Consider the following 25,345-nt stretch of genomic DNA (forward strand, 5'->3'; position numbering starts at 1 on the left):
GATTTAAGACTAAACATGGAGATAGGAAAAAGTTCAGTGCTATATACTTTAACTATTCAAACTTCTTTCCGAAGTTTCGCGATGCAGCCTTATCTATCCTATAAGCTGAGTAATTATGAGAAATTATTATGGACATGTTTTAGGCTTAATATCTTTCACCGATTATTGACATTTCCACATCCAAATGATTGGTCTAAGACTCTTTTGCCCTGCCCTTACGATGAAGTTTTCCCCCAGTCACTGATACATACTGTCCTATTTTGCTAATTCTATATTGAGCCCAGGAAAACTTGGCTATTGCCAATTTTAAAATTATTAGGTTTACGCAGGTACCGTCCCGCTTTTCTTATTCTCCAATCCCTGGAAGAAGAGCCATTTGCAAGAAATATAGCTCGTTCTCTCAAGTTCTGTATTAGACATCGAGCAAATCTTGGCTAAAACTAGTTTGGTATTGCAACAAAATATTTTTGTAATTGGATGCTTTGGATTATCAATGACTTAGCAGCACTGTCCCTCCCAGCTAAATTGTTGTCGACATTAGACGCTTACATATAATATTTATGCTTTTTGCATTTTATTTAACGATGCCGAAGAGATACTGTATTACAGTAAAGTTAAAAAGCAAAGGTTAATTTTCCAATTGCTGAAGTTGTTTTAAGTGGTTCAACTGCTCCCGACACAAAAACGTTATCGGTTCGAGTGTCACAGGAGTGACTTTGTGATGTTAATGTTTCATTCACTAAAAGGCTTTCAACCATCAGCAAATGTAGTTTAGTGGTATTCCTTTTCTAAATTGTGTATGTGTTGCCTCGTATTATATCACAATTGGGGTAATGCTCAACGACTCAATGTGTGGATCTGGCTTTATTTTTTTTTTAAATATATATTTTTATTGATACTTTTCCATATATTGCATGACTCATCAGCTTCACGTTAAGTACATATACGATCAACAGGCAATACAATGTTTTCATTGGGTTACCGAAAAAAATCGCCCCTCCTGCAGCATTGACACATTACTGCTTATGGACATAATATTTGATTTCCACTGGGTTCTTCTTCTATCCTCCTCATAGGGGACTGTTCGGTGGGGCCTCCCATATCCCAGGGTGTTGCTGAATTCTGTCCCCCCCCACCCATCTCCCCCCTCCCGTGTGGCTTGAAGCTCGAGCCCATAATACCGAATCCAGGGACGCCAGATCCTAAAACATTTCCGTGGACAGCCTCTCATTTTGCATGTCTCCTGCTCCTCCCCCATGTTCATGTCCTTCCCTGTTTTCCACTCTCTCAAGGGCGGGGCCTCTGGCACTCCATTTTTTGGCTATATCTCTTTTTGCTACTACCATCCCTATATTGTACAGGGTAAGACTTTGGCTGGGTATGTCTATGTTGGAGGGTATACCTAGCAACGCATGTTTAGCATCCATTGGTAGCTGAGCCCCAATATTTCACTTAGTTCCCTTAACCCGTTAACCGCGGCTGTAATTCCGCCGCGGTGCTGGCGTTTCCATGCCCTGGTGAGACGGTGTCGGCCGTTGGACGTGCGCAGCATTATGAAGGTAGTGCTCGCGACGGCAAACAGCAGACGGCATCAGGGAAGGGATTAATATTCTAGCCCAGTATCATTGTATACATGTGCACTCCCATAAGGTGTGTATAAATGTGCCTATTCCTGTCTGGCAGCGGAGGCACCCGGGGCAGTTAGCTCTTCCCATTTTATGTAGATGGGACCTAGTTTCATATGTTCTATGTAGTATTGTGAGTTGAATTAAACGCAACCTCCGTTTGATTGCCACCTCCCTCGGGTAGCCTCCCATTTCCCCCTCATGCCACTACGTTGTCTGGGACATTATTAATGAGGGTCTTATAGGTCCAGGATATGGCCTTCTCTATCTTTCCTTGCAAGAGTCTACCATCTAGCGGCATGTTTCGCCTGCAGCTTCTATTCCCTCTGCAGCCCACGCATGCTTTATATGCATATACCTGTACCTTTATCTGTCCCAAATCTGGAAATCTTGCTGTAGGGCTTCAAACGAGATCAAAGAGTGGGGTCTGCCTCGTGACTTTTCCTGTGCCAGACCATTTGTTTCTCGGTGCCCTTCCAAGCCTCCTGTGCCCTCAGAGTCGCTGGCCGCAAATGTTTGACACCTTTCCCCCATATATATAGCGTAGATGAGAATATATTTCAAATTGGTTGTGTTCCAGTGCATAAGTCTGGTGTGACCCCGGCAGGTGTGCCCACTAATTTCTGCAATCAGATGTGCTACCCTGCAATAAGATCTGATATCCGGAAGAGCTATCCCCCTATTGTACTGATTACGTTGCAGTGTGCAGAGTGCAATCCGTGGTTTTCCCCCACCCCATAGGCATGTGCGTACCTCGCTGTCTATTGCCCTGAAAACATCCTCCGGGACCTTGTAGTATGTGTTTTGCAAGATATGCAGAAGCTTTGGAGCGTAACCATCTTGTACATTGCCGTTCTACCCAGTAGTGCGAGAGGCACTCTTCTCCACATCAGCGTGGAACTTTGTCACCACCCTCTAGATGATACATGTGTGACTGTGTGAGTTGTCTGTGGATATGTATATAACCAGCTATTTAAAGCCTTTCGTGGATACTTGCAGTTCCCGAGGGAGATCCTGTATTTCGGGGGGGCCTCCCACTGGGTAGAGGATTGATTAACCCCAATTGATTTTGTAGCCTGCGTGTTTTCCAAATGTCCCCAACACTTGAAAGAGGGTCGGAATTGTGGTTAGGAATCGGTGATATATAGAAGTACATCATCAGCGTAGAGCGAAATGCGTTCCTCCCTTCCGCCAGCCATGAGCCCCTTTACCTTTGAGTGTGCTCTCACAAGGCAAGTCAGTAGTTCCAGGGTCAATGCAAAGAGCATCGGGGACAAGGGGCACTCTTTTCTGGTGCCTCTTCCTATCGTAAACTCCCTGACAGTGCGCCATTTACCTGCTCTCTTGCTGTCAGCGACCTGTAAATCAACTCAATCTCCCCATGAATTTGGGGCTGAACCCAAATCTCCTTAACATCTGCCACATGAAAGGCCAGTGGACAGCATCAAAGGCCTTTTCCGCATCCAATGAGAGCAGCACATGAGACGCCGTCCTATTTTGGATCGTACTTAGCCAGTTTGCGAGACGTCTTAGATTGAATCTTGTCGCTCTCTCTGGCATAAATTCCGATTGGTCTGCAGGTAAAAGGGAGGTGACCGCTGATGCCAATCTGTTAGCTAGGATTGAAGCTAGTACCTTCACTTCCACATTAAGGAGATTGGTCGATATGACACGCTATCTGTATGGCCCCAGTCACCTCCTCAAGCATAATCTCTGCTTCCAGAGCATCCCAGTCTTCCAGAACAGCGCCGGGAGGTCTATTTCCCCAAGATATTCCTGTATCTGTGCGCCCCCCACCCTTTTCTGTTCTTTGTATAATCGGCTTAATAGTCCGCGAAGGCATCAGTAATATCTTGTGCCTTAGTAAGGGCAGTCCCCGCTCTGTGGACGGCTCCCACTAATCTGGATTCCATTTCCTTCCTGCCTAGCCATGCCAAGAGCTTCCCCGCCCTGTCCTTTGTTTCATATGTGCGTTGCACAAGGGTTAGGTATTGCTGTTCCGCAACCCGTATTGCCAGTGACTGATACTCTGCATGGGTAACTACTTTCTGACAGAAGGTGGACTGACTAGGACTTCCGGCCACGCTTTGCTCTAGGTGCAGGAGTCTACTCTCAAGCGCCACTATTTCCCACATCTCTTTCCTGTTCTTGTGTGAAATAGCGTTCTGGGCACTGTCGCGTAACAGGGCCTTAAAAGCTTCCCGTAGGACCACTGCCAAGGTCACTGTCCCTATGTTTTCCTGAAAATACAGCTCGATTTCCACCCTTATCTCCTTTGCTATCCCTGGGTCCTTAAGAACTCTGGCATACAGCCTCCATCCCCCAGCTCCACTGTGTGGCTCCCCACCTACCGTGAGCCACCGGTGGGAGTGATCTAACAGTTCTTTCATTAGGTAGTCCACCCCAGTCGCCCTGCCCAGTTCCCTAGCCAGGGCAAAAAAATGGTCTATTCTAGAGAACACCCGGTGCGCGCCCGAAAAATATGAGTATGCCCGGCCAGTAGGGTGGTGCTGGCGCCAAACATCCTGCAGTCCCAGGGTGAGAGCAAATTCAGCTAGTCTTGCGTTTCTCCCCTCCCACCGCGTGTCTGCCCGCACCGATCTATGACCAGGTTTACCACGTCATTAAAGTCTCCGACCACCAAGTGTAGGGGGGGGTGGAGTCTGCTACCAACAGGACCTCCACAACCTTCTTAAGTATCGGGCGCTGTAATCGTGGGAATGCATAAACACGGACTAGTGTAATCTCCCTATGCCCTCATGTTCCCTCTGCCGCCACGTATGTGCCACTGGGGTCAGATCAAGTGTTGGAAATGTGGAAGGGTATCATCTTCCTAACGAGTATTGCAACCCCCGGGAGCCCGAGGTAAAACTTGTGCAGGCCAGGGTTATGTACATGCTTCTTCCCAGAAAATTACAGCGTGACCCTCTAAGGTGTGTCTCCTGGAGGAGCACTATGTTGGGTTTCAGTCTTTTTAGCTATTTAGTTACCAGGCCCCTTTTAATCTGGCGTCCCAACCCGTTTACATTCCAAGACATTTCTGTATATCCCTTTTCAACCATATCCCTTGGGTTTGTCTCTGTCATGTCTACCCAGGATGTTGAGTCTCAATGTGCTGCCTGCGTCTTGATGTACATGTATGTGTTCGTCTGAGCCGTTAATATTGGATCTGCCTTTGTTGATCATTCAGAAGCCCCAATTTAGGGGAGCATTTAATGTGAACATAAACAAATTTACCTGGCCCCGGTGGCTCAGTTCACCACCAGGTGTTTCCCACTGGTGTTTTTTGTCACAAGAGTTTGAATGATAAGACAAAAGTGTGCCACACGTTATCAGGGGGGCGCAATGGTATCGGTCAAAATCGTTGTCAAATTCTAAAATGAGTCATGGTCCTTTAAAAGTTACTTAGCTCATGGTTGAATGGGTTCTTGAGTGAATGAGGAGCACACTGTAGTAAGGATATGGAAGGGGTACACACCCACTCACCTTTCATTGTTGCCTCCGGTGTCAGTGGTATTTCTTCTGAAATTTGGAAATAACAAACTGATCAGCTAGCCAAGTTTTTTCTATGCATGTGTTTACCAACGGTCCCAAGTATATGATATAGAAAAGCAAACTTTGAGATTATTAATCATGTAATCATTTTGCTGTTTTATTCAAGGTTGTATCAACACACAACTGATAGAAACAAGGGTCCCTGTAAGTAATCACCCTGCAAGGGTTAGCAGTTCTTGTATTCACTATTGTAATAATTTTACATTCTGATTACACTTCTTATCTTTCACTTGATATAATCCCACTTCTTTTATATTTTATTTAGAAATGTAAGCACAAACAATATACCATTACAAGTCTGAACTAAATTTTAGACTAGTCACGAAATTGACAACTGAGTTTGAAATGCCACATAACATCCTAAATGTTGCAATAATCTTACTGATGTTTTACTTTAGACTTTCTTAAAATCAACACCCTGATTTGGAAAAAAAACTGGAGGATTCAGAAAACAAACTTGTTGGTTGACATTTGTTTGGCACATGCTAATGTTTTTTTAATACATGGTATGCAGCATTTCTCGCAACCTGGATCTGAGACAGTAAGGTGTGGAAAACAATACCCCTGGCGCAAAAGGAAAATAGTTACAGACATAAAAAATATGCTGTAGGTAGATTATTTGTTGCTTACATCTTGGTCCAGTGCTAGACAATAGGATGTCTAGTGTAACTTTATAAATAAATTTTTAAATAAATCTAAGAAACTGAAAACAGAAAGACATATTACTTTAGAACACAAGCAAATAAATCTCTCAGTGACTGGCCATAAAAATAAAATATTAAGTTGACGTGGTTCTGTTGCTGTAAAATGACAATGTTTTCTTTATACAATCCCAGTCCTCTGTATGTATCATGCAAGCTCAAGAAAATAATTTATTTTCGGGACAGCTTCTGAATTAATAGCATCTTCAATATGCTAATGCATTTTAAGATGCAGGTTGACAATGCAGGATGCAAACCAAGTGTTATTTGTTGTATTGTCATTGCCAGAAGGTAAAGCAAATGCCTTCTTTTTTCATAAACAAAAAAATATATAGTAGTGAAACAGCTGCCCACTAAGGGCAGTTAAATGAATATAATAAAATGGCAGCCTTCTCTAAATTTTCGATCGTACTTAGCAGCTTCTCACGTTATAGTTTTTGCATTCCCTTTTAATTGTAAATTCTAAGGTTGTTGATTCATTGTTAGTTCACTGCATTGTCTTTATTCAAATCTTGTTTGGTTGGCACGAATGTAAAGTTATTTCAAAAATAATTTTCATTACTTTTTATGGAGCCTTCAGATTTTACAAAATCCATTTCAAGAAACTCATCCGGCACATCTTTGAAAACTTCTTTTTCATTATAATCTCCTTCTTCTATAGATTTTTTCGGTTTACGTCCGCAGAGACCATTCTTGCAAGGCCTTACTAAGGCCAGACATATGGCTGCCAGCGCCATGCCAACCGCACAGGAGTAGAATGCTGACCCGTAATTCTGAGTTTGATCCACAAGGACACCTGCAGTTAAAAATTATATTGTTTTCATTAGAAAAAAGGCATTTACATTGTAACTGTCGCCACATGCCTGCAATTAGACAAAATCCAAAAACATTACCTTTTCTAAAGTTAATCATTTCTTGCTGATTTCATAAGGAGACTATCAGCCAGATTCATCAAGCCGAAAACGGCTCGCAAAGGGCCTGATTCTGAGAATCTGGCCCTTTGCGAGCGCTATTTTTGGATTTGGGATTCATCATCCCAAATGCAAAAATCGCATTTTTAGAAATCGCATATTTGCGAATAATTGCATTTAAGGAATTTCAATTAGAGATTCCATAAATGCAATTCAAGAAGCATTTAAAAATTGCGAAATCGCTATTTTTGGCCGCTATTTACCGCAAAGTCTGACTTCACTTCACTGATAAAAATGCACTTTTGTGCATCTTTCTCAGTTGTATGTTACACGCACACATGTCCTTTGGACATGTGTGTGTGCAACACCAGTGTACATTTTCATTTCAGGGGTGCTACAGGGTGTCCAACCCTGGCACCCTTGAAATCGCATCCTTATTTGCGATTAGCAAATTGCTAATCGCCTTTAGGCCCATAGGAATGAATGGGGAGTTATTCCTTATTTGCGATTAGAAATTTGCTAATCGCAAATAAGGAATGTGTAGGAATCTCAATTTATTTAGCGATTCCTACATGAATTCCGTTTTGCAAGTCCTTAATAGCGATTCCTTAATCAGACCCTCCAGTATTTCGCGATTTCGCGATTTGCAAAAAAATCGCGAAATCGGCAGTTTTGTAAAAATGCCGTGATTTTTACAAAACTGCCCGCGAAATTCGGAAAATGCGCTAAAACACTTAAGGTCCACACAAATTTCATCTTAAAGACGAAGATTTCTGATTCCCGAGAGACACTGAAAAGCCATCATGTTGTTTTGAAAAAATATTCCGATTACTGAAACAGTAAGCCTTTGAAGAGCTCATGTGACTAACCTTAAAATTAGTTGCATCCAGAGAGGCGATCCCGAGACAGACCTGTTCAAGGGCACTAGAGACTTGGTAAACTAAACATATTTGTTTTTTCTACACCTTTAAACTCGAGGAAGACTGCGGATGCACAAGAAGTGTGAGTCAGAGGGCAGAGGTGGTGTGAACGCAGAAACAGGAGGGTTCATATTTGGGGCACCGGTATGAGATGTGGGTGGACTGAACCTGGCATGCTAGACTGTGGTCTGTAATTGTTGCAGCGCGCGCACCCCTGAAGTGATGCCCCAGACAAGCTTTGGTTCATTAAAGGCCATTATTGAATTTGTTTTAACACCTCTATCAAAGGGAGGGAGTTTTGAGACATACCGAGACTATTTACAAAATCTGTGTTTTATCAGCATTTCGGGAGTGTCTTAACAGCAGAATGAGAAACCAGTTAGATGTACCAGTGCTACTCCAGTTTCGATGTGCGATGTGGACATTAATTTTTCGGCCAAGAAAATATATATTTGATGAATGGCATTCAAATATTCTCACTTTATATGGGAGAGGGGAAATGGTTACTTTTTTAAGTATTTTATCAGATAGAATGCATTCAATCTTGATTCAAAATACTGAAAAAAGAAAAACAAACAACACGTAAATGTTTGCACAGTGTTCGAATGTAAAAACATAAGACTGGAAAATATAACATTTTTGCAAAAACAGCCTTTAAATTATAGAGTACTAAAGATGACCTTACATAAACATCCCCCTATATTACCTTCTACAGCATCTTACCCTACTAAGAACCAATTGCCTACATGCTAGGACAGGAATTAGATTGTAACTTAAACCAGACCACGAATATGTGGGAGGTGAATGGGTCCGGACTGAAGATCTATATAAAGGTCAACATATTTGCACCGACAGTGGCACGAACACGCCGAATAAGGCATAAAATCCTTAATTTGCATGCACACTCAAACTCCACGTTCAGTGGATTGATAGATCCGAAATACACATATTTTTGCTGACTGGCTCAATAAACCATTGCTGCCCTTTTCGAATTGGAACAGCCCACGATGACAGTGCAGTCTGTGCATCTGTGGCCTGGACTGAGGCCAATCACTGTTAAGCTGGTTGGATGTTTCTGATGCAGCGTGCTAGGCAGGACTAGGAATGACCCCACACAGGGACTACCCACAGGAACGGTGGGGCTGCTGCAGGATAGGTTTGCTTTTAGTCTACCCATGAATGAGTCAAATAGTCTCTTGAGTGCTGGGTATGTACAGCGTTTGTGAGGTTGAAACTGACCTAACCTCCAAATTCACTTCAGCAGTAGTGGCATACACTGGACTGCCAACTGGATTGGGCAGCACTTTATTCTTACGGTGCACAGTACGCAAAGAGTCCTTTTTTACTTTTCCCTGGGTGTGAGCTGAGAAAAAAATCAGGCTAAGGATTCACAACATTAACAGGATCTGAATCAATAGTTACAAGTTCATGTGAAATACAATGATTAACTCTCCTCCATCAGTAGGACCCAGGTGTCTTTAATCAACTCAGGTCACCTGATTTAGTGCTGGGGCCAGCAACTTCTGATGCTGGTAGAACCTGCTTATCTTCGAGCAAAACCTGTTTGGTGGCACTTAGGCTTTCCTTAACATTACTGATCTCATGGTTGAGGGCCCCCATAGCACTAGTTTAAAAAAATTGCAAAAGAGGGTGCCTGAGGAAGAGGTGTCCTGCCTCTCGGATCCGGAGGCAGCGGTGCCCCGACAGGGGAGCATGCGTGGGCACTAGTACATCACAGGGAGAAAAACAGCACCCTCCCACAAGGTTGGAACTGGAGCTGTGCTTCCATAGAGCTGCAGACACTTTAAACATGACTATTACAAGTGGAATACTCTGCCAAAACAGTTTCCAATGATTTCAAGTTGACTATGAATGATTATGAGTAAAATAAAGTGCCGCAAAATTGCCGCTAAATTTCCATATTTGTGCCGCTAAATTTCAATATTTGTGCCGCTAAATTTGCTAATCTATGCCGCAATATCCTGGGGGGTCTGCTTAATAATCGCTATTAAGGACTCGCAAAACGGGACAATGATGAATCTAGCTGATTTTTCCCATTCATTACTAATTCTTAGATCACAGTCCGTAAAAGAATCAGTAATATTTAACCAACTGAACAGTGCTGACAGCATCAGCGGAAATCATAGCTGACGACCTGTAAACTTTGACTCCTATTGTGACTTCCCCCAAATCAACTAATTGTTTTGATCACGTTTTGCACTACCTTCAGTAAATTAAGTTCGATCAACAGGGTGAAGAAACCTTTAAGGGTTTTGCTCAAAGAAATTGTTTCACTTCAGTTTGATTAAAATACAGCAAGTGAAAGCAGGTAAATTTAGCTTCACCAAATTAGGTAAGTAGTCAAAGTGTACTCTACACTATTGTGCTTGTTTTGTAATGGTGAAATTCCAATAAATGATTTGAGATTATTCCTCAAATCTATACACTTGTGTTGATCTTGAGCAAGTTAAGCATATTTGCACCATGTCATTTTAAGTCATGCTACAAATCCCTTTGCCCTAAAAAAAAATCAGTAGAATGTTATAAATTTGGAGAATAATCTTAAACTTTTGATTGCCAATTCATCAGTATAGGTTATGCCTTAAATTTTAAGCCCTATGCGTGGTCACAGATATATGCTTTTTTTCTTATTGCCAAGTTTTGGATTCTCAAATTCTACCTACATTCGAGGATTTGGGGCACAAAATAGTTGGAAATACTACATCTGATATCACGTTTTGGCACCATGAAGGCTTTGACAAAGCATGAGAAAAATTACAAGATATGGTGGAATTTCCATATTTTAAATCCTAAATGCATTTAGAACTACGCTTCATGAATTTGGGTAAGATGTGGAAATCGTGAGTAACAGATTCACAGATTAATCCTGCTTATAGTTTAGCTAAATTTGAGGCATCAAAGGTGCAAGCTTACAAAGCCGGAATACACTGAAAGGGCTCACAATGAAATTTTGCGGTTACAGAGCTTCAAGTGTTGGCTAAACTAGGTGCACCAATGTCTACATTGAAGTCCACTCTATGGGGACTTGAATGTTGACCCAGTACCCTTACTGGTGAATTTTGGGTCAGTGGAGGCCTTTTAAACATATTTTCCCTTTACATAATATTAAACCACCTGCAAACATACTCGTAGTTGGAGGGGAGCAACAATTTAAAAAAAATACTAACAGTAATAACCACAAATACAAATTAAGTAGTTTTCATAAATTAAAAACAAAAGTTTTTGAAATTATAAAATTGTCAAAGTCAACATACCTCCAAGTGGTGGGCCAGCCAATCCGGCTATGCTCTGAATGAAAACATACACGCCAACTGCGGAAGACATCTTCTCAATACCCACAACGTCATCATCTGCTAGCATTGGGATGTGGGTTCCTGCAACTGTTCCTAACATACATCCAAAAAATGCGCTGCACACCATCAGCCCCCAAAATTCTGAGGCAAAGGGAAAGGAACTGAGAGCCAAACATAACAAAACAACGAAAATGAGCTCAATATAAATCTTGCGAATGGGATTCTTATTGAGGATCCAGCCAGCGCCAATTCTTCCGAAAACTTCAGCAATGGCCATGGCAGACAGCATGTAGGCAGAGTGGTCTTTATCAATGTCAAGACTGATACCCAGTGGAATGATGTACAGAGAAGGGGCAAAAAATGCAAGTGTAGCAAAAAGGCCAAACAGAGCATAACAAATAAAACCACCATTTTTCAAAATTGAAAAGTCTAAGAGTGTGATTTTTGATTTCATAATTGGACCTTGTGCTGCTTCTGGCATTTGAACATTTTCCTGTGGTCCAAGATGTTCTGTCTCTAGTTTCAAGTTTCCATTTTCTTTCTTAGGTGAGGTAGTTATTTCGACTCCTGAGTCAATGGAGTCAATTGAAGTAATTGTTTTCTCATTTTCAAGTATGTATTCTGTTTCCACGCTTTCTTTTTTGGGAGTTTCTTCTACTTGCACTTCTTTTTGGATTTTCATTGGTCGTAGCAGTGATCCACAAACAACAATATTTAACTGAAGTACACCAACAAGCAGGAGGCTATGTCTCCAACCAAGTTGATCCTTTATAGCAGTGATAGCTAGGGAAGATGATAAACAATCATAAACAACGTGGTTTGTTGATCTACAGACTTTGATTGTAAGATGATTTTTAATAATGCATCAGGCTTTTGAAATATAATATGCTCAGTAGAACTATTGACATAATGTAATCTCCTACTACACTGGTATATTATACAATGGTAATAAAAGTAGTCTCCTAAGACATTAAATAAATATGTTCTCGGTCACTTGCACATTCTTTGGGAAGGAAGGAGAAAGACATCACAATATTGATAATATGGCAGCTAACTTTGACAATCATTGTGTAGTGCACAATAACAGTAACTAGAAACCACCAATAATGCCAATGGCTAAATGTACATGGAGTTGTTATCCTAACTTAAGTTACAGAAAAAGCAGGCGATTTCAAAATATTGTCTTGCTAGCCTTATGTTTGACTAAAGTGAGTAGGAGCAAAGCAAATTGTATTATTGTCGTGTCATCTTTTTTTTATAATTCTTTTTATTGAAAATATAACGAAAAAGAGACATCAGGTGACAATTTAAACATTAGCAAGTTTCATCGTTTCTTTCCATACATCACAAAAATTCAATACAGAATATTGAAAATGGATCAAGGGGACTCGTGCACCTCTACATCATCTGGGCGTGTCGGGGGCACAAATATCCCCACGGTAATGATTTCAGGCCTCCTAAACCTTCCCCCACTTTCCAGGACATCCCCATGCCACATACACAGAGCGCTCTCTGAACATGCACCAATTCAAATCTTCCGCTCATTACTCTATCCGAGGCGGTTGGCTAGATCCCCACAACTGAGCAATATTACGCTTCGCTCTCATACATGCCAACGTCACCCACTGCTTCCTGTGTGCATTCAGGTCTGTGGGCTCCCAAACATTGAGGATACACCTACGGGCTTCTGGCCTTATCTCCACCCCCAGGACCTCTCGCATCTAATCGTTGATCTTCTTACAGTACGTTTGCACCTCTGTACAGTGCCACAAAATATGTAGAAACGTTCCAAGTTCCCCGCATCCCCTCCTGCACTCCCCACCCTCCGAGCGACCCATCTGGACCAGACCCGGCCTGTGACATATGACCAGTGTAAATTCTTTAATTGCACCAACCTGAGCCACATCTGTATCGCCACCACCTGTGGAGAGGAAACCGCCTCCAGCCAGTCCTCATCATCCAGCTCCAGCCCATCTCCATTCCAGTGTGATTTTATAAGTACCAACGGGTCCTCCATATTATTTATGAGTTTCCTGTACGTTAAGGAGATGATCCTCTCAGGGAGATGCTTTGTTAATCAAAAGTGGGAACGGACACTGGTATCTACAATAACCATTGGTGGCTGTCCCTAAAATTTCTGGACACTTCTACACTTACCAGAGGTTGCCTCGGGTGAGGCAGGCATATAGCACGTCATTTGTTAACCCGATGACTATGCCGTGACGCTTGACGAGGGGCGGACAAAAAGATACACCGCAACATCTAAATCATAGCGTCTATGAGGGTTTTCAAACATAACCAATGGTTATTGTAGATACCAGTGTCCGTTCCCACTTTTGATTAACAAAGAATCTACCCAGGGGAACTGAATGGACCTCAATTTCTCTTCCCTATTTTGTGATGAATGCCTCTCAGGGAGATGACCATCTAACACCCGGTCTTCTAGGGGGGAAGCGCCACGAAGAAACGTGTCCCTGGGAATATGTGCGAGCAATGCATAGCTAATCTGGAGGTAGCGGAAGTGTTCCCGGTCATGAAGGTGGTATTGTTGCTGAAGAGAGTGAAATATGTGGACCGTGTCCCCTCCCCAAACATCTTTAATCTGTGAGATCCCAATGAGATCCCATTTGTCAAATCCTTTAGACTTCCATAGACTTCCCAACTTCTCCGAACTCCACAATGGGGTGGCGAGTGTGAGCCTCCCCTCCCACTTAAGGTAACTTGTAGTCGCATGCCACACCTGAACGGCATGTGCCGTAGCTCCCACTAGGTGGAATCGGCAAGGCCGGGCATAGAGTGCTCTAGTAAAATCGCTCCCTGGCACCTGCCAGTGGTCCATGGCATATCCCGGGTCCCGGGGGGGGGGACCATAAATTGCATGATTCACCGCAGCCAACTGCGAGGCCCAGTAATATTTACGTAGATCAGGTAGCCCTACCCCTCCATCGTACCAAGACAGAGTGAGTTTAGTGAACGTGATCGTGGCCTACCGTCCCACAAAAGCTGCCTCTGTAGGGCTTCTATTTCTTTGAAATAGGAGACCAGAACCAGGTCCATCGCATTTTGAAGTGCGTATAAAAACCGGGGAAGAGCCATCATTTTAAAAAGCACTGCTCTACCCAGAAGGGAGAGCGGGATTGCCTTCCAAGGCGCCACATCACCCCTAAATCGAGTCAGAGGGGGGCCCAGGTTGTTAGCAAATCTTAATTTCAGATAAAGCGTGACATAATTGCCAAGGTGGTTAAGCCCAACCGGTTCGATCCGTATCGAGCAAGCATGCAGAATTATTGGCGGATCCCCTTTAAGAACGAAAAGAACCGGTCGGCGAAACCGGACCTTGATCGGAGTCACCATGTTCTCTCGGGCTAGTTTCTTGGTTTTGCAGCCGCAATGGGGCCAAGTAAGAAATATGGCAACCTTGAAGGAAATTACAAGACGCTTGAAGTCCATCAAAAGCACTCAGAAAATTGCAAAGTCAATGAAGATGGTTGCTGCTGCAAAGTACACTAAAGCCGAGAGAGCTCTGAAACCTGCCAGAGTGTATGGAACTGGTGCGCTTGCTTTGTATGAGAAAGCGGAGTTAAAGACCCGCGAAGAGAAGAAAAAGCATCTTCTCATTGGTGTTTCCTCCGATCGTGGCCTCTGTGGTGCTATTCACTCCTCTGTCCCAAAAAACATCAAAAATGAGATTTCAGCCCTGTCCAGTACTGGGAAGGAAGCCGTGATTGTGGGAGTCGGTGACAAGCTGAGGGGTATTCTTCAGAGAACTCACAGGGATCACATTTTGCTGACGTTTAAAGAAGTTGGCAGAAAGCCACCCACTTTCGGTGATACATCTATTATTGCCACAGAACTCTTAAATTGCGGATATGAGTTTGATCACGGATCTGTCATCTATAACCGCTTCAGGTCTGTCATCTCATACAAGATAGAGGAAAAACCAATCTTCTCCCTTGAAACAGTTTCAGGTTCTGAAAGCATTAGTATCTATGACGACATTGATGCCGATGTACTCCAAAATTACCAAGAGTTCACATGGGCCAACATCATCTTCTACGCACTGAAGGAGTCCACTACCAGTGAGCAGAGTGCGAGAATGACTGCTATGGACAATGCCACCAAGAATGCCTCTGAGATGATTGACAAGCTGACTTTAACTTACAACCGTACCCGTCAAGCTGTTATCTTCAAGAAGCTGATTGAGATCATTTCTGGCGTGGCAGCTCTAAACTGAGCTATGATAGAGGTCCAGTCATCAGATAAAGCAGTTAACTGCAGATATTTAAGTTCCACCTCCATGTCTTGCTTCATATTGATCCATCGCCATATGAGGAATCTTTTGGGAAAGGATCATGCATATTTTGTAAATTATATTACAATAAACATCTTACGTCGGAACAAAAAAAAAAAAAAGAACGAAAAGAATCAAAAGCCATGGTGGCGTCTAAGGAAACCAGTACCGCCGGCTCCTGAATTGCAGGGGCTCTGTCCAGCACCCCATGCAGTCGGCGCAGATTGAGGGCTGTATTGCGCCGTGGCAGACTGATCCGCATGTATCAGGGAGGTGATAACTTTGACCAGCCATGTAGCCAACAGCTTTGCCAGAACTTTAGGCTCGACATTATGTAGAGAAATAGGTCTATACGATGAACAACATGTCTTAGGTTTGCCCGCCTTGTGACTGACCACAATATTGGCCACTCGCTGATTATACGGAAGTTGTCCTATCTCCCTGCTCTCCTCATACATGGAGCGGAGGAACGGAGCAAGCCGGTTGGCGCTCAACTTATACAGTTCTATAGGGATTCCGTTCGGACCTGTAGATTTCCCTGAGTTCACCCCCCTTATAGCCTGCGCCACTTCATCATCTGTGAGCGGTGAATCTAGATATTTCCGGTTTTCTTCTGAGAGCGCAGGCAATTGGATGTCCCTGATCATTGCACTATTCTCAGACTCTGTATACCTCGCCGCAGAGGTGTATATCTCACTGTAGTACTCCACAAAGCTATCTGCCACCGCCCACTCCCCCTTCTCAAGCAAGGCTATCAGTTTCCCAGCCCTATCTCCGTGTTCATACACTCTGCTCTGTGTCTCCTCATTCTGCGCTTTGGCCTTGTCCTTGGCGAGGCCTCTAAACTCGTCCTTCCGCAGTTTTAGTTGGAGAAGTCCCTCCGGCGTGGCTGCCTGAGCTACCTCCCTCTCCAATCTCAACATCTCCCCTTCCGCCTTTTCCAACTCCGCCAGTCGTTCCTTCTTCTTCTTGGCGATCAGGGACAAGGCCTCCCCCTTGACCACCGTTTTATATGCCTCCCACAGAGTCTGAGCCGAACCCACTGTTCCCTTGTTTTCCTGAAAGTACCTGTCCATGACCTTTATCATTTCTTTCTTGGTGGCGAGGTCTTTCAAATGCCAGGCGCTAATGGGGGCAACCCTGCCTACATTAAATGTAAATGTAGGATACTTGTAAAGCGCACCGCTGCCCATCACTGGGGCGTCCCGACGCTGTATAACGCTGTGGAACCCTTCCTGGCTCTCCCTGTAAGATGCCCCTCTTGGGCACCCCCAAGGTGAAGCCAGGCATCTGAGTGTTGTAGGGGCCGTTGTGGAGATTGAGCAAGCTATTGCCCAGAGTTGCAGCGTGGGACCCCATGATTAGAGTAGGCGCTGAGGCGAGAATTATCGAGTCCGCAGACAAATGAGCCCAAGACCCTGCTGCATCGGGAATTGAACCCTGGTCCAGGGCCAGACCTCTGCATCAGGGTCTGCCGCTCTAACCATTGAGCCACACTCCTCCATAAAATAGTCTAACTCCAGCCGGAGCCAAACTGGTGAGTGGTCCGAGATGCCTCTTCCAAGATGCTTCACGTCCCGGACAGTGCAGGCTTGAGCCGCTGGCACAAACACGTAATCTATCCTACACAGACTATGATGGGCAGTGGAGACGTGTGTAATGTACCCCATTCGGATTGCGCACCCTCCAGCCATCCACTAGCCCCGTCACATCTAAAAAGTCGGGGAGCCACCGCTGTGCCGGTTGCAGCACCCAGGTGGGCCATTGATCCACCTCACCGCATTAAAATCACCAAGTATGCCCAAAGGCAAAGTCAAGAAGGTAGAGCCCGAATCATGGAATATGTCAGATTGAAGCTCAGGCGGGACATAAATGGAACCAAAGGTAACAGTCCTCCCCTCCCACTGTCCTGATATTCCAATGTATCTACTGCGCTTGTCTACTCAAGTAGCCTGAACAGTCACCAAAACACCGACCCCCCTCGACCCTGAAGAAAACCCCACGTGTGCCACCTATTTATAGCCTCCCTTAACAAAACCATGCAACGATTCCCTATTAGGTGTGTCTCTTGTAGCAGCACAACATCAGGGGAGTGTCTCCGAACAAACTGACTCACCATTCCGCTCTTAATCTTGTCCCCCAAGCCATTCACATTCCAACTAAGCACACTTATCCCCGATCCATGTCTAGCACTCGACATTGTATTGGCATGGAAACAATACACTCACGTCCTTGTCACCGGACGTTAAAAAAAACAACAGCATACAAACAAGAAGAAACAAAAAAGGAAAGCAACACATTGCAAACGATTCTGCAGACAATAAAATAAACCCGCCAACCCCGAACCCCTCCTTCCCTCCACCCCTGCTTATGCCCATCCCCAACTAGCAGTGCGCCTGTCGCCCCACACTCTAACTCTACAACTAACTAAAGGTAGAAACGAGGAGGAGAGTCGATAACCCACACCCCCCCACCCCCAGGCTACCCAGCAAACTTCAACAACCAAACCCGGGGTGACCCACACACCTAGCATTATCCCTATTCTGAACAGGATAGGAAACATCAGTGGGTCAAGCCCCACTACCTGACAGTGCACAAAAGTCCAACTGTTCCTTCTGCCTCCATCTTTCCTGCTCCTGCTGCTCGCCTTCTCCCCCACGACTGCGTCCTTCCGGCACAGCCAGGGTATGATTGTCAATCCAGTCCGAAACCACCTCTGGGTTATCGAAGAACCAGGCTCTTCAATCCGCTTCCACCCTCAGTTGCGCCAGGAACATCACTGCATATCTCAAACCTCTGTCCCAGAGTTTCTTCTTCACTGCTAGGAAGCTTTGACATTGTTTCTGCACGAGCTGCGTGAAGTCAGGGAAGAAGGAGAGGGTGGTATTCTCGTAACGGATGGGGTCCCCCGTGCGGGCCGCCTGCAGTATAACATCTCTATCCCTGAAGTTCAAGACCCTCGCGATCATCGGGCGAGGCGGTGCCCCAAGCCTGGGCCGACCCCCGGGCACCCTGTGCGCCCACTCAATCGTAAAGAAAGACTCAGTCCCTTAGGCTTGAGGTAGTTAAGGATGATGTCCTTGACGAAGAGGTCCGGGACCGAGTTCTCAGCTTTCTCCGGGACCTCAAGAATGCAGATATTATTGCATCGGGCCCTCCCCTCAAAGTCATCCAACTTCTTGTCAGCCAGAGCCCGGGAGGCCTTGAGGTCGAGCTCTTCCTGCTGGAGCCGCGCCACATCGTCAATCAAGCTGGCAGTCTTTATGTCTAACGATTTTATCTTTTCGCTCGGTTTCGTGAGGTCCGCCCGGATGAGGTTGACCTCAATCGTGACTGTCGAGCTTATTATCCAGTGACTCCATCTTCTGTCCCAGTGACAACTGGACACCCTCAATAGCTGCCATCACATCCTGCAGCGTCAACTCCACTGGTGTTCCTGAACAGTCATCTCCCACTGACTGGGACTGCTTTGGGTCTATAGCCGAGCCTTTGGGTATGGTGTAGCGGTCTAGCCTATTAGATTGCCCCTGTTTAGTTCTTCTGGAGGATTTGGGAAGATGCTTGTCGGAGTCCGGTTTGGTCTCCATATGAGAGCTCCTCTAAGAAAGTGTCCACTTCCCAGCTCTGCGCAGAAATCCAGGGACCTAGACCGAGCCCACCACACTCATGCACTATGTCCACCCCTCCGCCGTACGACATCACAAACGGGTCGGGCCGAAGTCACCAAGCATTCCAGGAGATGCAACACCATATGAGCCCAGAGTATCAAGCCCGCTGGTGTGAGTCAGGATCACAGCCGGCTAATCCACCTTCGTGACAGGCCGGCCAGTCCGAGGTCCGTGCAGCACACCCAGTCCACACCAGTGGGCCAACAAGCCGGAGATTCCATAAGACCCCACCTGGGGGTTCACAACACAAGCAGGAGCCCGTTCCCAAAGGCCGGCTGCAGCAGGGAGTCTCAATCCAACGGTGGCGGCGACCAAACAATGAAACAGCTAGGGGGCGCACTTCCAGGGGACTCCTCAGCACCTCCGCCGCATCCCAATATCACAGTATGGATGGCCCACGCTGCACACCCCTGCCACGGATCTGGACAATCACCACCCCGGCTCAAACAGGATGCCCTCCAGGCTAAAGGCGTGGCAGGGCTCTTCAGGCCCCTTGCGCGGTCTCTCAGCTGGGGATGTTCCACCCGGATCCCCCACGCCGCAGAGTAGTCAATGTGGCCGCATTGCCCCAGAGGGAGGATACATGCTGAGGCAGGTTTGTAACTTCCACCACAGTATCCTGGATCACTCTCACCACCTCATGGGGTCCTCAGACCCGGGCAGTATACTGCGGCTCCACCAAGCACCAATCCAGAGGGGGAGGGGAGGGACCAAAGACTGTCCACGCACCCCGATGCCTCGACACCTCCACCGCACAAGCCGCAGCCTCACCGCCAGTCCTCAGTTCTCCACAGCACTGGACACCCGCAGCACGTCCAGGTCACAAGTAAAAGGCGGAGGCCACCAACCAGGCACCCCCGCAGGTCCACTGCGCTGCCCCATGTTCAAATCAGGACCGCAGTACCTCCGTTCAACTCCAGCGGGCCGAACCGGCTTCCAGTTTCCGTCCCCGCTGTTGACTCACTGCACCACGGCCTCCAGGCAAACTCGAGCCCCCAGTCTTGGCCGTCCTCTAGGCCGCAACTACCGGGAGATGTTTCTCTGGCCCCTGATGTCGTAGCGGGGCCAGAGTCGGTGTCGGGAGCTCTGCCGCACTTCCTCTGTCAGGCAGTGGGCTCTGATGCCAGGATTGTGTGCAGGATGATGGAGCCGGAGGGCAGGTAACGCGGAGCTGAGGTCCTAGGCGGCCATGATGCTCAACGCGTAGCTCCTCCTCGTTGTGTCATCTTGTTACTTCATGCTCCCACCTTTTTGACATCTTGAGCAGATGGCAAGAGAACTGGAATTGCGCACAATTTGAGGCAGTTCTCAGATCCTCACAAGATCTACATCTGTCGGTGGATTTGGAAGCTAGTTGTTTCTGTGGGTACACTACAGAACCTAGGCTGATATTCCTGTTGATTAACTGAGGTACATTTCCTCAGGTGACATAATGTTCACACTTGAATTAGATAAACCTAGTACTAATAAAATGCCCAACACTGAACACATAAGGGGTGATGTTTGAACGATGCTCCAAAATAAGATACTCACACGATGTACTGTTGTTTTCTTAGCAAGATAGAGATTTGTGTTGTCAGATTAGGAAATGTGATTATTTTCAGTGCAGTAGCTCTTTGGCCTGAAGATAAGACCAAAGGACTACACTTGTCTATACATGCAACTTCGGAACCTCTTCACTGCGGAAATGTTTATCAGACTGTTGTTCCTGTGCTCTGATAATAATACATATAAAGGTTGGTTCCTTGTCTGCTAAATTCCTCCACATGTCAAGACACTCCACAGTAATGACTGCCCCAGGTCAATATGTTGCCATAAGTTCCGAAGACTGATTAGGCCTTGACCAAATGTCTCAAAATGCATACTTGTATGTCGGTTACAAAAAGAATAAAAAGAAATAGTTATCATCCTAAATTGACATCTTGGCTGCCCTTACCGCTTCTGGATCTTTCTTTGACTAAGATGAGGGAGGCAGTCTGCACAGGTCTTGTACAAACTAAATCCGGATGCAGTGATGTTACCAGAACACTTTCTCTTAATAGTCATTAACTTATTCTAAACAGCATTGGAACCTTGGGGTAAGGAGCAAATAACAGATTTCTCCAGCATTTCTTATAAGCATTGATATATTCTTGCCCCATTTTCGAAGTTCTCTTATTTTAAGACCCTGCCCCATTTTCGAAGTTCTCTTATTCAAAGACCCTCAGCAAGCCCCCACTTTATTGCTGCAGCAAGAGATACCTTTCTTTCATCAGCATGTGCCACTGGTTTCCACTTATTGCAGGCCCTCATTCATCCAGGCCTAGATGTGAACCAAATTATTCAAGAATTGGTTGTAGGAGAGTAGGGTCTGCTTTCCTATGGTCACCCCACTTTTTGCTTTTTGCTTCACTGGTTTTCGACTTAATGTGGCTGTGGGCCTGCTAATCAGACCCACAGCCCAGCTGCTCTCTCTAGATTCAGTACAATGCACTTTAGGTGCATTACCAATTGGATACTGGGTCACCTTATGAGTCCCTGTACAGTGTACTATAGGTACCCAGGGCATAGGTGCATCCAAGGCCTACCAGGGGCTGCAGCATGTATTATGCCACCCCTGGCTGGCCATTCACATTGACACAACTGGCTGATCACTCAGCTGGGGCAGAGCCTGACAAGAACCGGATTCCCAGGCATCCAACAGCCCGATCCACAGTCCCTGCAAAGCTGGGACCCGTGGAGGCGACGAGAGACGTGGGACCGGCCATCTTGAAAAGTCTGCGACCTGCTAACTGTGCAGCCCCCGAGGCCTCCTCGAAGCTGTGCATTGGGGATTGAGAAGCCCCAGCCCCGAGCAGCATCTGCACCAAAGATCAGCCCTGCACCCTCCGAGAGATCTGCGTGGGGCCCTTTTGCATTTTCCTGCTCGACGCCTCTGCCCGGTCACTTGCCCGTTGGCTAGTGGCCATCTTGGCGACGATCCTTTGAATCTAAACCGCTGGTCTGGTTGCTCCAGACTGGCCATTGCTTCCCTCAAAAGAAGCAGTCCCTCAGACCTTCGCTGGTCTGAGTAAGAAGCTTACTTGGTATCCTGCGTGGGTTGCCTTTGCCAAGGCTTTTTGACTCCAATCCTGAATCCGACACCGCCGACAGCGAGAGCCTTCGTGGGACAGTCCGTGCTTGATTCCTGGTCGTCGTCAACGCCGCCTCCTGGTCCACGTGGCTGCAGAGATAAGCTTCCCATCAGCACCTGATTGCTTCGCGACATCGCCTGGTTCCTTCCTGGTCACTGGCTAGTGACCCAGACTGTCTCCTCTGCTTTCAGGTCCTCTACATCTTCGATCCACCCGGACTCTTCTCTCCTTGCCGCCTGCAGAATCTTTTCTCCAAGGCTCCATAGAACTCCACGATGAAACCCGACACTTTGGGACCTATGCACCCGCTTCCTGTGTGTTAGGTAACGCGAGTACTGCGGTGCTCCTGTAAAGAGTAACTCTCCTAGTGTCCAGTCGGAAGACTCCCAAACCTTTAACTTTCTAACTTTACACAACTATTGACTTCTATGTGTGCACGTGTGTGCCTTTAGACACTGCACACGCATCCCGTGGGCATCCTGATCCCTAACTATTGTTAGCCCAGTGTAGCTCCAGCGATTCCCAAGGCCCTAAGCCTTACCATTGTTTGTGACGTGGCTCTTATACCACTTTTTTAGAATATGGTTGAGCGGGCCACCCGGCCCTATCCATATTTGTGCAACTTTTGTATGTTCTATTAATTTACTTGTTATGCGCTTGTGCTTCTTTGCTCATAAAGAGTTCAGGGGATTGCTTTAGAAATAAATACATATATATTTTGAAGATATATCCTGTTTGGTGTCCTTTCATTTGGTATTAAAGGGATTGCATATGGTAAAACAGCTGGCTTCACATGCCCTCTTGAGTTTAGCCTAAGACTGCTTTGTCCATGCTACCCCTAGGATAGCTGGTCTATAAGGTTGACTTTACAACCATCACCATAAGGATTGTTTGGACTGGTGCAAGGTGCTCACTAGAATACTGAACATCATATACCAGGCCAACTTCTCACATTGGTATCATTACTTTTGTTGAAGTAAATCAGGACAAGAAGGCTGTTATTTTCCATATGGTTAGTGAAACGTGTATAAAACTTTTCTCATTCCATTTTGTGTTTAACCCCTTCCCTGCTGATGCCGAGCTGAGCTCGTCATGGCACACAGGCACACACACACCCCTGGAACCAGAGGGATTCCCTTTTATCCCCCAAAGCCTCGGGAGCTGGGGAAGAGCTTCCCCAGCTCCCGAGGCCCCCCGCCTGGTTTCCCTGAAATGACGATCAGCGCGCACATCGCGCTGACGTCATTTCAGTGAAACCGAAACTGAAATGAGCCAAGAGGCTCATTTCAGTTACCCTTCCTACATGCTCAGGGGGCTATCTCAGCCCCCTGAGCACGTAGAAAGACGGGAGAGGTATCAATGGAAAGGGGATCCCTGCTTGGGGATCGCCAAAGGAGGAGCTATCCCCAAGCAGGGATCCACCCACTAGGCACGAGGGAGGAAGGAGCAGGCCCATGGGCAAGGGCAAGGGCCATTGCTCCCCCATGTGTATTTTGGCATAATTAGTCATTCTGTCCCCCCCTGGGCGGGTAGAAAGCCCACTAGGCACCAGAGAATTTTTAAAGGCTATTTATTAGGGGTGGGGGCTGCCCAAAACGGGCATGCTGATGCACCCACCCCTGGCCACAAGATTACAGCCTTTCTGCCCCCCCGGGGCAGATGGGGCAGTAGCCCCTAATATGCCCCCTGGGGGAGGGGGCAGAAAGCCCACTAAATGCCGGGTATTTTGTATTTGCACCTTTGTTTTTTAGGGTGGGGGCTGCCCGAAACGGGCACGCAAATGCCCTCACCCCTGCCACCATTACAGCCTTTCTGCCCCCCCGGGGGGCAAATGGGGGCAGGAGCCCCCAATCTGCCCCTGCAGGGGGGGGGGGGGGGGGGGGGGCAAAAAGCCCACTAGAAGCCAGGAATTTTTTGGGGACAAATTTGAATTAGGGTGGGGGCTCCAAAAATGGTCATGCCCATGCCCCCACCCCCGCAAAAATAAAAGCCTTCCGTAGCCCCCAATCTCCCCCCCCCCCCCAGAGTGGAGGGCATAAAGGCCACTAGACGCCAGGGATTTTTTGGGGGCAAATTGTAATTAGGGTGGGGGCATTGGCATGCCCGTTTTGAGCAGCCTCCACCCTAATTCAAATTTGCCCAAAAAACTCCCTGGTGTCTAGTGGACCTTCTGCCCCCCCTTGGGTCAGATGGGAACATTAGCCTACAATCTGCCCCACCGGGGTGGGGGGGGGGGGGGGGGGGGGTTGTAGGAGCAAAAAACCCACTAGACGCTAGGGATTTTTTGGGGGAAAATTTGAATTATGGTGGGGGCTCCCAAAATGGGCATGCCCATGACCCCACCCACGCAAAAATAACAGCCTTCCTGCCCCTTCTGGAGGGCAGACGGGGCAGTAGCCCCCAATCTGCCCCCGGGGGGGGGGGGGGCAAAAAGCCAACTAGGCGGCAACGATTACGCTGGCTTTTTTATGTGTAGTGGTGGGGCCTGCCCAGAATGGGCATACCAATGCCCCCACCCCCAAAAAAAACTAGCCACAGTGTTTCTGCCCCCCTAGGGCGCATATCGGGCAACCCCACCCCCGATAACCCCCCCAGGCAAGCATAAAGCCGACTAGACACAGATTTGTTTTTAGCAATATCCTTACCTGTCGATTTAGGGCCCTAGACCAGCAGGCACATAGAAAACCTAGCAAACCTGTACATTTTTACAAACTAGACATCCAGGGGAATCCAGGATGGGGTAACTTGACTGGCTCTCGCCAGGTTCTATTACCCAGAATCCCTTCCATGCCTAAATATTTGTCCAAAAAAACACATTTTCCTCACATTTCTGTGGGGGAAAGTTCTGGAATCTGCGTGGATCCAGAAAATTCCACCCACCCCGTGTTCTCAAAAGTCTTCCAAGAAAAATGGTACCTCACTTGCGTGGGTAGGCCTAGTGCCCGCAACAGGAAACAGCCCAAAAGGCAACGTGGACACACCACATTTTCACAGTGAAAACTGACCCTTTTTTTGCAAAGTGCCTAGCTGCAGATTTTGAACCCTAGCTCTGCCGGCACCTAGGGAAACCTAGCAAACCTATACATTTTTGTAAACTAGACTCCCAGGGGAAGCTAGGATGGGTTGACTTGACTGGCTCTCACCAGGTTCTATTACCCAGAATCCCTTGCAAACTTAGCAATTTGTCCAAAAAAACACATTTTCCTCACATTTCTGTCTTGGAAAGTTCTGGAATCTGCGTGGATCC

The 25,345-nt window shown here is 46.4% G+C and overlaps 2 protein-coding genes and 1 pseudogene across 5 annotated transcripts in view; 2 read left to right on the forward strand and 1 right to left on the reverse strand.

The window, feature by feature from the left end:
• ARSG (arylsulfatase G) overlaps nt 1-25,345 on the forward strand; it is a 2,325,381-nt gene that overhangs the window by 538,171 nt on the left and 1,761,865 nt on the right. The window lies entirely within an intron of this gene.
• The window catches only part of LOC147702318 (monocarboxylate transporter 7-like), a 34,205-nt gene continuing 14,109 nt past the window's right edge, over nt 5,250-25,345 (reverse strand). For both annotated transcript variants that reach the window (XM_086930949.1, XM_086930950.1), the window contains exons 5-6: nt 10,988-11,809; nt 5,250-6,677 (exon numbers count right to left, since the gene is read on the reverse strand). In XM_086930949.1, coding sequence (XP_086787075.1) covers nt 6,424-6,677; nt 10,988-11,809 — 1,076 coding nt within the window. In that variant the 3' untranslated portion in view covers nt 5,250-6,423. The remainder of the gene's footprint in view (nt 6,678-10,987; nt 11,810-25,345) is intronic.
• LOC147702319 (ATP synthase F(1) complex subunit gamma, mitochondrial pseudogene) lies at nt 13,271-15,416 on the forward strand (annotated as a pseudogene). The gene has a single exon (XR_015297517.1). The product of XR_015297517.1 is annotated as an ATP synthase F(1) complex subunit gamma, mitochondrial pseudogene (transcript).

Source organism: Lissotriton vulgaris, chromosome 7 (genome assembly GCF_964263255.1).
Source record: "Lissotriton vulgaris chromosome 7, aLisVul1.2, whole genome shotgun sequence".
NCBI lineage: Eukaryota > Metazoa > Chordata > Amphibia > Caudata > Salamandridae > Lissotriton > Lissotriton vulgaris.